The 12,941-nt window shown below is 53.1% G+C and overlaps 1 protein-coding gene across 1 annotated transcript in view; it reads left to right on the plus strand.

Annotated features, from left to right (window-relative positions):
* LOC119333383 overlaps positions 1 to 8,736 on the plus strand; it is a 15,159-nt gene extending 6,423 nt beyond the window's left edge. Inside the window, exons 2-3 of the mRNA XM_037606297.1 lie at positions 6,884 to 7,145; positions 7,194 to 8,736. Coding sequence (XP_037462194.1) covers positions 6,884 to 7,145; positions 7,194 to 8,736 — 1,805 coding nt within the window. The remainder of the gene's footprint in view (positions 1 to 6,883; positions 7,146 to 7,193) is intronic.
* The last annotated feature ends 4,205 nt before the right edge of the window (positions 8,737 to 12,941 follow it).

Consider the following 12,941-nt stretch of genomic DNA (forward strand, 5'->3'; position numbering starts at 1 on the left):
ACGGCGGGTGGAGACGGCGATGGGGGAGGCAGGGGTGGAGTGGGCGGCGGCAGGCGGCGGGGCCGAATGCGGCGGCGGCGGATCGGGGTCGGGGGCGAGCTGGATCGGGGTCGGGGGCGAGCTGGGGTCGGGAAATGATTGGACGGGGCGCGCCCGGGGATGGATAAGGCGACCTATGCCGACGGCTTAGCCGTCGGCATATATTAATCATGCCACGTGGCATGTATGCCGACGGCTAAGCTGTAGGGATAGGTATATTTCTTTTTTTTTTCAAATACACGTTCTTGAATTTTTTTGAATGATACATGGTATATAATTATATTAAAAATGATACACGGTATACATATTTTTTACATGCATGAACATTATTTAAAATGTACCATACATTTTCTTTAATGGTTTGAAACATTATTTTTAATTACATGATCCTTTTTTTTATATTGTACAATAATTTTCTAAAATATCACGTATATTTTTTTCTGAACCAGATTTTTTCTATGGTCAGCAACATTTCTTTATGATATAATTATTTGCTAAATTGTACTAACAAAAAATGTACATTGTGTTAAAATATTTCGAAATAAATTGAGGAGGACAACATTTCTTTATGATATAAATATTTTCTATGATCTCGTGAAAGGTGATACATAGGAGAGCAACTAACTGACGGGTATCGTTACCGAGTACCTGATCCGGTAACTATGCGAGTGCCTGATCCGTCTACTACCGTCCGTGAGGGGGGGCCACGCCCCGGAGACGCGTGCCGCCTCTTTGGACATGCTACCACACCCCCCCACATGTATGAGGGCCCGGTGCGACACTCCGGTGGCATTGCTACTCCCCCAGGGCCCCCGTCCCGCCTAACCCTGTAGCGTTTGACCACGGGATCTAGCCCTTTGACTTTGCACGGACGGACTTTGACCAGTGGACCTCCCCGCTCGGTTGTGTTAGGTCAGCCCATAGGAACACTTTGGAGCAACAACCGGGCCAGACCCACAGCAAGATCCCCTCCGTGTAGACCCGGCGCGTCCGTTTCCCCCCTCCAGGTGCCGGCGGCGGCGCCGTCCGTGAGGGGGGCACACCCCGGACACGCGTGTCGGGCGTTTGCAACCGCCACAACACTTTCAGACTTGTGAGAGGCGGCCTACGCAAGATTTGGCGGCATGCTAGCCCCCGGAGGCCGCCGGCCACAGCCGTAGACGCGCTAAGGGCAATCCGCGTAGAGGGAATTTTTCGGATACTTCTCCATCACCAAAAATTATGAAAAAATACCATCGTTCCTATAGCACATGTGCCCACGTCGTGCAAAAAGACTCATGATTTTATCGCGCTCCGAGTATTTAATAATATTCACGCCGCATCGTTACCGCAAAACGTCTACTATCGTGTCATCGTCGTCCGTGAGGGGGGCCACGCCCCGGAGACACGTGCCGCCTCTTCGGACATGCCACCACACCACATCGCATGTATGAGGGCCTGGCGCGACGCTCCGGTGGCATTGCTACCCCCCAGGGCCCCCGTCCCGCCTAACACTGTAGCGTTTGACCACGGGATCTAGCCCTTTGACTTTGCACGGACGGGCTTTGACCAGCGGACCTCCCCGCCCGGTTGTGTTAGGTCAGCCCGTAGGAACACTTTGGAGCAACAATCGGGCCAGACCCACAGCAAGATCTGCTCCGTGTAGACCCGGCGCGTCCGTTTCCCCCCTCCAGGTGCCGGCGGCGGCGCCGTCCGTGAGGAGGGGCACACCCCGGACACGCGTGTCGGGCGTTTGCAACCGCGACAACACTTCCAGACTTGTGAGAGGCCGCCTACACAAGATTTGGCGGCATGCTAGCCCCCGGAGGCCGCCGGCCATAGCCGTAGATGCGCGAAGGGCAATCCGCGTAGAGGGAATTTTTCGGATACTTCTCCATCACCAAAAATGTTGAAAACATAACATCGTTTCTATAGCACATGTGCCCACGTCGTGCAAAAAAACTCATGATTTTATCGCGCTCCGAGTATTTAATAATATTCACGCCGCATCGTTACCGCAGAACGTCTACTACCGTGTCATCGCCGACCGTGAGGGGGGGCCACGCCCCAGAGACGCGTGCCGCCTCTTCGGACATACCACCACACCACCCCGCATGTATGAGGGCCCGGTGCGACGCTTCGATGGCATTGCTACCCCCAGGGCCCCCGTCCCGCCTAACCCTATAGCGTTTGACCACAGGATCTAGCCCTTTGACTTTGCACGGACGGGCTTTGACCAGCGGACCTCCCTGCCCGGTTGTGTTAGGTCAGCCCATAGGAACACTTTGGAGGAACAACCGGGCCAGACCCACAGCAAGATCCCCTCCGTGTAGACCCGGCGCGTCCGTTTCTCCCCTCCAGGTGCCGGCGGCGGCGCCGTCCGTGAGGGGGGCACACCTCGGACACGCGTGCCGGGTGTTTGCAACCGCCACAACACTTCCAGACTTGTGAGAGGCCGCCTACGCAAGATTTGGCGGCATGCTAGCCCCCGGAGGCCGCCGGTCATAGCCGTAGACGCGCGAAGGGCAATCCGTGTAGAGGGAATTTTTCGGATACTTCTCCATCACCAAAATTATGAAAAAATACCATTGTTCCTATAGCACATGTGCCCACGTCGTGCAAAAAAACTCATGATTTTATCACGCTCCGAGTATTTAATGATATTCACGCCGCATCGTTACCGCAGAACGTCTACTACCGTGTCATCGCCGTCCGTGAGGGGGGCCACGCCCCGGAGACGCGTGCCGCCTCTTCGGACATGCCACCACACCACCCCGCATGTATGAGGGCCTGGTGCGATGCTCCGGTGGCATTGCTACCCTCCAGGGCCCCCGTCCCGCCTAACCCTGTAGCGTTTGACCACGGGATCTAGCCCTTTGACTTTGCACGGACGGGCTTTGACCAGCGGACCTCCCCGCCCGGTTGTGTTAGTTCAGCCCATAGGAACACTTTGGAGCAACAATCGAGCCAGACCCACAGCAAGATCTGCTCCGTGTAGACCCGGCGCGTCCGTTTCCCCCCTCCAGGTGCCGGCGGCGGCGCCGTCCGTGAGGAGGGGCACACCCCGGACACGCGTGCCGGGCGTTTGCAACCGCCACAACACTTCCAGACTTGTGAGAGGCCGCCTACACAAGATTTGGCGGCATCCTAGCCCCCGGAGGCCGCCGGCCATAGCCGTAGATGCGCGAAGGGCAATCCGCGTAGAGGGAATTTTTCGGATACTTCTCCATCACCAAAAATGTTGAAAACATACCATCGTTCCTATAGCACATGTGCCCACGTCGTGCAAAAAACTCATGATTTTATCGCGCTCCGAGTATTTAATAATATTCACGCCGCATCGTTATCGCAGAACGTCTATTACCGTGTCATCGCCGTCCGTGAGGGGGGGCCACGCCCCGGAGACGCGTGCCACCTCTTCGGACATACCACCACACCACCCCGCATGTATGAGGGCCCGGTGCGACGCTCCGATGGCATTGCTACCCCCCAGGGCCCCCGTCCCGCCTAACCCTGTAGCGTTTGACCACAGGATCTAGCCCTTTGACTTTGCACGGACGGGCTTTGACCAGCGGACCTCCCTGCCCGGTTGTGTTAGGTCAGCCCATAGGAACACTTTGGAGGAACAACCGGGCCAGTCCCACAGCAAGATCCCCTCCGTGTAGACCCGACGCGTCCGTTTCTCCCCTCCAGGTGCCGGCGGCGGCGCCGTCCGTGAGGGGGGCACACCTCGGACACGCGTGCCGGGTGGTTGCAACCGCCACAACACTTCCAGACTTGTGAGAGGCCGCCTACGCAAGATTTGGCGGCATGCTAGCCCTCGGAGGCCGCCGGTCATAGCCGTAGACGCGCGAAGGGCAATCCGTGTAGAGGGAATTTTTCGGATACTTCTCCATCACCAAAATTATGAAAAAATACCATTGTTCCTATAGCACATGTGCCCACGTCGTGCAAAAAAACTCATGATTTTATCACGCTCCGAGTATTTAATAATATTCACGCCGCATCGTTACCGCAGAACGTCTACTACCGTGTCATCGCCGTTCGTGAGGGGGGCCACGCCCCGGAGACGCGTGCCGCCTCTTCGGACATGCCATCACACCACCCCGCATGTATGAGGGCCCCGTGCGACGCTCCGGTGGCATTGCTACCCCCCTAGGGCCCCCGTCCCGCCTAACCCTGTAGCGTTTGACCACGGGATCTAGCCCTTTGACTTTGCACGGACGGGCTTTGACCAGCGGACCTCCCTGCCCGGTTGTGTTAGGTCAGCCCATAGGAACACTTTGGACCAACAACCGGGCTAGACCCATAGCAAGATCCCCTCCGTGTAGACCCAGCGCGTCCGTTTCCCCCCTCCAGGTGCCGGCGGTGGTGCCGTCCGTGAGGGGGGCACACCCCGGACATGCGTGCCGGGCGTTTGCAACCGCCAGAACACTTCCAGACTTGTGAGAGGCTGCCTACGCAAGATTTGGCGGCATGCTAGCCCCCGGAGGCCGCCGGCCACAGCCGTAGACGCGCGAAGGGCAATCCGCGTAGAGGGAATTTTTCGGATACTTCTCCATCACCAAAAATCATGAAAAAATACCATTGTTCCTATAGCACATGTGCCCACGTCGTGCAAAAAACTCATGATTTTATCGCGCTCCGAGTATTTAATAACATTCACGCTGCATCGTTACTGCAGAACGTCTACTACCGTGTCATCGCCGTCCGTGAGGGAGGGCCACGCCCCGGAGACGCGTGCCGCCTCTTCGGACATGCCACCACACCACCCCTCATGTATGAGGGCCTGGTGCGACACTCCGGTGGCATTGCTATCCCTCCAGGGCCCCCGTCCCGCCTAACCCTGTAGCGTTTGACCACGGGATCTAGCCCTTTGACTTTGCACGGACGGGCTTTGACCAGCGGACCTACCCGCCGGTTGTGTTAGGTCAGCCCATGGGAACACTTTGGAGCAACAAGCGGGTCAGACCCACAGCAAGATCCCCTCCGTGTAGTCCCGGCGCGTCCGTTTCGCCCCACCAGGTGCCGGCTGCGGTGCCGTCCGTGAGGGGGGCACACCCGGACACGCGTGTCGGGCGTTTGCAACCGCCACAACACTTCCAGACTTGTGAGAGGCCGCCTACGCAAGATTTGGCGGCATGCTAGCCCCCGGAGGCCGACGGCCACAGCCGTAGACGCGCGAAGGGCAATCCACGTAGAGGGCATTTTTCGGATACTTCTCCATCACCAAAAAATATGAAAAAAATACCATCGTTCCTATAGCACATGTGCCCACGTCGTGCAAAAAAACTCATGATTTTATCGCGCTCCGAGTATTTAATAACATTCACGCCGCATCGTTACCGCAGAATGTCTACTACCGTGTCATCGCCGTCCGTGAGGGGGGGCCACGCCCCGGAGACGCGTGCCGCCTCTTAGGACATGCCACCACACCACCCCGCATGTATGAGGGCCCGGTGCGACGCTCCGATGGCATTGCTACCCCCCAGGGCCCCCGTCCCGCCTAACCCTGTATCGTTTGACCACGAGATCTAGCCCTTTGACTTTGCACGGACGGGCTTTGACCAGCGGACCTCCCCGCCCGGTTGTGTTAGGTCAGCCCATAGGAATACTTTGGAGCAACAAGCGGGCCAGACCCACAGCAAGATCCCCTCCGTGTAGACCCGGCGCGTCCGTTTCGCCCACCAGGTGCCGGCGGCGGCGCCGTCCGTGAGGGGGGCACACCCCGGACACGCGTGTCGGGCGTTTGCAACCGCCACAACACTTCCATACTTGTGAGAGGCCGCCTACGCAAGATTTGGCGGCATGTTAGCCCCCGGAGGCCGCCGGCCACAGCCGTAGATGCGCGAAGGGCAATCCACGTAGAGGAAATTTTTCGGATACTTCTCCATCACCAAAAATTATGAAAAAATACCATCGTTCCTATAGCAATGTGCCCACGTCGTGCAAAAAAACTCATGATTTTATTGCGCTCCGAGTATTTAATAATATTCACGCCGCATCGTTACCGCAGAACGTCTACTACCATGTCATCGCCGTCCGTGAGGGGGGGCCACGCCCCGGAGACGCGTGCCGCCTCTTAGGACATGCCACCACACCACCCCGCATGTATGAGGGCCCGGTGCGACGCTCCGATGGCATTGCTAGCCCCCAGGGCCCCCGCCCCGCCTAACCCTGTAGCGTTTGACCACGGGATCTAGCCCTTTGACTTTGCACGGACGGGCTTTGACCAGCGGACCTCCCTGCCCGGTTGTGTTAGGTCAGCCCATAGGAACACTTTGGAGCAACAACCGGGCCAGACCCACAGCAAGATCCCCTCCGTGTAGACCCGGCGCGTCCGTTTTCCGCCTCCAGGTGCCGGCGGCGGCGCCATCCGTGAGGGGGGCACACCTCGGACACGCGTGCCGGGTGTTTGCAACCGTCACAACACTTCCAGACTTGTGAGAGGCCGCCTACGCAAGATTTGGCAGCATGCTAGCCCCGGAGGCCGCCGGTCATAGCCGTAGACGCGCGAAGGGCAATCCGTGTAGAGGGAATTTTTTGGATACTTCTCCATCACCAAAAATTATGAAAAAATACCATCGTTCCTATAGCACATGTGCCCACGTCGTGTAAAAAAACTCATGATTTTATCACGCTCCGAGTATTTAATAATATTGACGCCGCATCGTTACCGCAGAACGTCTACTACCGTGTCATCGCCGTCCGTGAGGGGGGGCCACGCCTCGGAGACGCGTGTCGCCTCTTCGGACATGCCACCACACCACCCCGCATGTATGAGGGCCCGGTGCGACGCTCCGGTGGCATTGCTACCCCCCAGGGCCCCCGTCCCGCCTAACCCTGTAGCGTTTGACCACGGAAGCCCTGGTCAGCCTGCTTGGCCTTATGGCTGCTTATGCTGCAGGGAGTTGCAAGGAAGTCCGTACGTCTATCTTTGTATTCTCGCTTGTCGGAGCGGTCCTTCTCTACCTCATCATTCAATGGGTTGCTCCTATGGTGCCCAAGCCAAAATTTATCAGGGACTGGATCAAGTGGATGGAAGGAGAGCAGATTAAGCTGATCTTGAAGCTAAACTCCTTTATGGATAGTTGCAGCACATCCAATGGGCAGGTGACACCATTAGAGTATGATGGGCAACATTCATACAACAACGATGCATCAAAAACTGTTAGTATTGTGAAAGATGACTTAGGGAAGTTGCGCACATACCTTTTATTGCTTGGCATCCTTGCTGCGACTATTACATACCAAGCTGGGTTGCATCCCCCAGGCGGGTTTTGGCCAGACAGTCGAGATGGGCATCTTGCTGGAGATCCAATCCTAGAGGCCATCCATCCCATGCGGTACAAGACATTCTTCTACTGCAACGCCACTGCATTTGTGGCGTCATTGGTTATCATCACCCTACTCCAGAGCCAGTTGATCACCATAGGTGCCATGAAACGATATGTGTTGCAGACAGCCATGGTTTTTGACCTCTTCAGTATAATGGGGGCATATGCTGCTGGCAGCAGCCGGACTTTATCCACATCAATGTATGTGATAATCTTAGTCATCCTTGTTTTCTCTTATGTTGTGCTTCATATTGTGCTATTTATGGACACAAGAGTTCCCGGTGAATCAGCTCAGCAGCAAGATGATAACCCTGAACTGAAATATTTGGAGAAGCGGCGCAAGTTTCTAATGCTGCTTGCAATTCTGGCAGCATCCAGCACATACCAAGCCGGCATAAGCCCACCAGGGGGCTTCTGGGCTGACAATAGAGATGGCCACGAGGCAGGTCACCCATTATTCAGTGATGAATTTCCACACCGTTACCAGGCTTTCATCTACTTGAATTCCACTGCTTTCATGGCATCATTGGCTGTAATTATGCTGCTTGTTAGTAGAAGGCTGTGTCACAAAGGATTGCAGGGGCACACACTGCGTGCATGTGTGCTACTAGATCTGATCAGTCTCATGGGTGCTTTTGCCGCTGGAAGCTGCCGAAAAGTGTCGGTGTCGGTTTATGTCATCCTAGTCTTGGCTGTTGTTTTTGCCTGCATCATGATCCTAGTTCTGGTACTGAATTTTGCGAAAGATAAGGTGATCAACTTCTTTAACTGGATGTTTCACATCACTGCTTTCAAGAGTCCGAATCCACCCAAGAATCATGATAGAAGCATCAAAGTAAACAAAAAAACTAGCCAAAAATGGCGTAAAGACTTGATGCTGATTGGAACTTTCACAGTGTCCGTTACGTACCAAGCTGGGCTCCTTCCTCCAGGTGCCCTTTGGCCTGATGACCGCGATAGCCATTTCACAGGTGATCCAGTCATCCATGATACCCATCCGATACGGTATAAGGTATTCTTCTACTGCAATGCCGCGGCGTTTATGGCATCGATGGTTATAGTCATCATGCTGCTGAACAGCACAATAAGTAAGTACAAGAGATCTCTACTTGCAATGAAAACAGCAATGGTGATGGACTTGCTTGGTCTGCTCGGTGCGTATGCTGCAGGCAGTTGTAGGAACTTGAAGACGTCGGCGTATGTTTTCGCACTCGTCATTGCTGTCTTCATCTATATTGTCATTCACATTTTTCTGTCGTTCGATAAAATGGCACGATTGGTAAGGACTATGGGAGAACAATGGATGCCATGCCTGACGAAGATATGGGTACTCATTGAAATTGAACCTTCAAACCATGACCCATCTACTGAACAGCCTTGAGAGATGCTTCTAGCTGTGCATCTTAACTCTGTCTGTACAATTTATTCAAGTGTCTGGTTATGCTAAGAATGTATTTTCTCCACTTTTTAAAGTTTGAGAATTTTCAATCTTTCAAGACATAGTTTTAAATCAAATATGTAACGCAGTTCCTTCATGGTTTCAAATTTTGTGTTCAATGTAGCATTCCTGTAATCTGCCGAAACTCCCGTACTTCCGTTCATCTCCAGAGGTACTCTGACAAACACTTTCTTCTATATGATTGCCAAGAGAGGTTGACGCAAACATTATGCTAGTTATTTGTAGTTTGGACAGCTGTATCAAAGATCATGATGATATCAATGCATCAGCAGCAACTAAAACTACGGGGTTTATTGACCAGTTGTGCTGTTCAATGTATTCATGGTGTGTATAAATTTTGATATTGGATTTTTTTTATCATCTGAAATATCTATGTCCAGAATATATGTATCCTTCCGTGAAGATTATAAATTGCTTTATTTTTCCCTTCAAATCCGTTTTAGTAGTGTTTCAGAACTTGTTTTATTTATTTGATCAGATCAGTGCCAAGTTCAGACTGCGCATTTCTTGTCTCACATTGCTGACATTATTTGCCAATATACTGATTCTACTGTGCGGCGTTTTATTTCATTCTTTTCCTAGACTCTAGGGTCATATTGCTGTGAATTTTCCCAGCTTTTGTAGCCAAACTATTCATGGATGCTCAATTTCAGACTCTACAAGGAAACGCTGCTGAACTGTGCCACAGTTCTGGCATGGTGCTGTTCAAGTGGTGCTTAGGTTTTGCATTCTCAGACAAAAAAGCGATTATGTTCTGAGCAAAACGGCAATACTTTAGATTCTGTTTGTCAGGTTCAGAATTAAAATCTGGAAAGTTTTGCTTGGTCTCCTTTTTATTTCTTCAGGTTCTCCTCAGATGTGCTTCGCATTAACCATATCACGTTTCAGTTCCTATTCAAAAATTGATTTGTATCTCACATAGCGGCGCACCGGGAGCCAGTAAAACATGACCGTGACCGTGCCCGACGCCGCGTGAGCACGCGGCCGCCGCCGCCCGGATCGGCCGCTCCGACCACCTCCGCGAGCGCCGCGCCCGGATCCGGCCTCCTCCGAGGCCGCAACTCCTGGATCCGGCTTCCTCCAACTCTTCCCTGCTCTCCGGCACCCGGGGTGTGCATGACGAGGGCATGAGATCCCAGCCGCGTTCGGTGCCTTCCCCGGCGCCGGCGACCCCTGCCCGGCTGCTCGCCGCATCCTCGGCCACCTGCGAGCTCCGGACGGCCCTCCCTGCTCCGCCGCTCGTCTTCTCTGAGCTGGAGCCGCCGCCACCACCACCTCCTCTGCTCCTGGTGGCGCCCTCCGTCCTGGATCTTGATTTGCAGCGGACTCCTCCACCGCACGCCTTCAAGGTCTCTGTGGCCCCTCCGGAGCTCCTGCTGGAAGGGGCGCTGCTGCCTGTGGCGAGCCCCTGCTCGGTCGTCACGACCATTGCTGTCGAGGAGGAGCCCTCTCTGCCTTCAGCGCTTGCTCTGGCGCGGCCGGGCTCTCAGAGCTCCAAGGAGGTGCTCGCTCCCGACGCCGTTGTGCGGGCCTCGCGGCCGCCGCTGGCCGTGTCGTGGGTTTCCCTCGCTGATGAAGTCTGCAGCATTGACGACGACGAGGAGCTCGCCCCGCTGACGCCATTGGCTGCCAGATGCTCCGGCGGGGTGAGCGATCCGGCTGCTCCTGCTGTTGTTGCTACTGCTCCTGAGGCATCTTCGGATCTAGGATGGGTGAAGGTGGGGGGCCGATGTCGTTCGGCGTCACCGGCCTTGGCTCTGGCTCCACGGCCAATCCCCGCTTGGCTTCACGGTCGCTGCTGCAGATGCCTCGCTCGTGGCCACCGTGCTGCGGTTTGTAGAGATCCCTTCCGATGCTCTCGTTGCTTGGAGAACGGTCATCGTGCGTGCAACTGCCGCAACCCATGTCGTCCTCTCAGTTCATTGGCATGTCCTGTCGTCCCGCCCGTCTCTCGCCCTGGCACCCAACAACATCCACCTCCTCCTTCAAGAGAGGGCCAAATGAAATCCACGCTCCCCTTCACTGCGCTTTGCCGTGGGTCTTGGGCGTCTGTGGTTACTGCTTCTGCTAGCCCGACAACCCCATCTTCTATGGTTCTTCAGACCGCCCTTGCTGATCAGACCGGGTTGCTTCAAGGCTGGCAGGCACGAATTGAGAGCTTCCTGGAGCGGGCAGAGGCTGCTTTGAGTAGGCTCTCCCTTGTGCCTGGTTTTATATGTTGATGTTATATGCACGAGTAGAACACAAGTGAGTTGTGGGCAATATAAGTCATACTGCTTACCAGCATGTCATACTTTGGTTCGGCGGTATTGTTGGACGAAGCGGCCCGGACCGACATTACGCGTACGCTTACGCGAGACCGGTTCTCCCGACGTGCTTTGAACATAGGTGGCTTGCGGGTGACAGTTTCTCCAACTTTAGTTGAATCGAGTGTGGCTACGCCCGGTCCTTGCGAAGGTTAAAACAACACCAACTTGACAAACTATCGTTGTGGTTTTGATACGTAGGTAAGATTAGTTCTTGCTTAAGCCCGTAGCAGCCACGTAAAATTTGCAACAACAAAGTAGAGGACGTCTAACTTGTTTTTGCAGGGCATGTTGTGATGTGATATGGTCAAGACATGATGCTGATTTTTATTGTATGAGATGATCATGTTTTGTAACCGAGTTATCGGCAACTGGCAGGAGCCATATGGTTGTCGTTTTATTGTATGCAATGCAATCGCGATGTAATGCTTTACTTTATCACTAAGCGGTAGCGATAGTCGTGGAAGCACAAGCTTGGCGAGACGACAACGATGCTACGATGGAGATAAAGGTGTCACGCCGGTGACGATGGTGATCACGACGGTGCTTCGGAGATGGAGATCACAAGCACAAGATGATGATGGCCATATCATATCACTTATATTGATTGCATGTGATGTTTATTTTTTATGCATCTTATCTTGCTTTGATTGACGGTAGCATTATAAGATGATCTCTCACTAATTATCAAGAAGTGTTCTCCCTGAGTATGCACCGTTGTGAAAGTTCTTCGTGCTGAGACACCACGTGATGATCGGGTGTGATAGGCTCTACGTTCAAATACAACGGGTGCAAAACAGTTGCACACGCGGAATACTCAGGTTATACTTGACGAGCCAAGCATATACAGATATGGCCTCGGAACACGGAGACCGAAAGGTCGAGCGTGAATCATATAGTAGATATGATCAACATAGTGATGTTCACCAATGAAACTACTCCATCTCACGTGATGATCGGACATGGTTTAGTTGATTTGGATCACGTAATCACTTGGAGGATTAGAGGGATGTCTATCTAAGTGGGAGTTCTTTAAGTAAATTAACTGAACTTAAATTTATCATGAAACTTAGTACCTGATTAGTATCTTGCTTGTTTATGCTTGTTTGTAGATAGATGGCTCGTGCTGTTGTTCCGCTGAATTTTAATGCGTTCCTTGAGAAAGCAAAGTTGAAAGATGATGGTAGCAATTACACGGACTGGGTCCGTAACTTGAGAATTATCCTCATTGCTGCACAGAAGAATTATGTCCTGGAAGCACCGCTGGGTGCCAGGCCTGCTGCAGGAGCAACGCCGGATGTTATGAACGTCTGGCAGAGCAAAGCTGATGACTACTCAATAGTTCAGTGTGCCATGCTTTACGGCTTAGAATCGGGACTTCAACGACGTTTTGAACGTCATGGAGCATATGAGATGTTTCAGGAGTTGAAGTTAATATTTCAAGCAAATGCCCGGATTGAGAGATATGAAGTCTCCAATAAGTTCTATAGCTGCAAGATGGAGGAGAACAGTTCTGTCAGTGAGCATATACTCAAAATGTCTGGGTATAATAATCACTTGATTCAATTGGGAGTTAATCTTCCAGATGATTGCGTCATTGACAGAATTCTCCAATCACTGCCACCAAGCTACAAGAGCTTCGTGATGGACTATAATATGCAAGGGATAAATAAGACTATTCCCGAGCTCTTCGCAATGCTGAAAGCTGCGGAGGTAGAAATCAAAAAGGAGCATCAAGTGTTGATGGTAAACAAGACCACTAGTTTCAAGAAAAAGGGCAAAGGGAAGAAGAAGGAGAACTTCAAGAAGAACAGCAAACAA

The sequence above is a fragment of the Triticum dicoccoides genome, chromosome 7A (assembly GCF_002162155.2).
Source record: "Triticum dicoccoides isolate Atlit2015 ecotype Zavitan chromosome 7A, WEW_v2.0, whole genome shotgun sequence".
Taxonomy (NCBI): Eukaryota; Viridiplantae; Streptophyta; class Magnoliopsida; order Poales; family Poaceae; genus Triticum; species Triticum dicoccoides.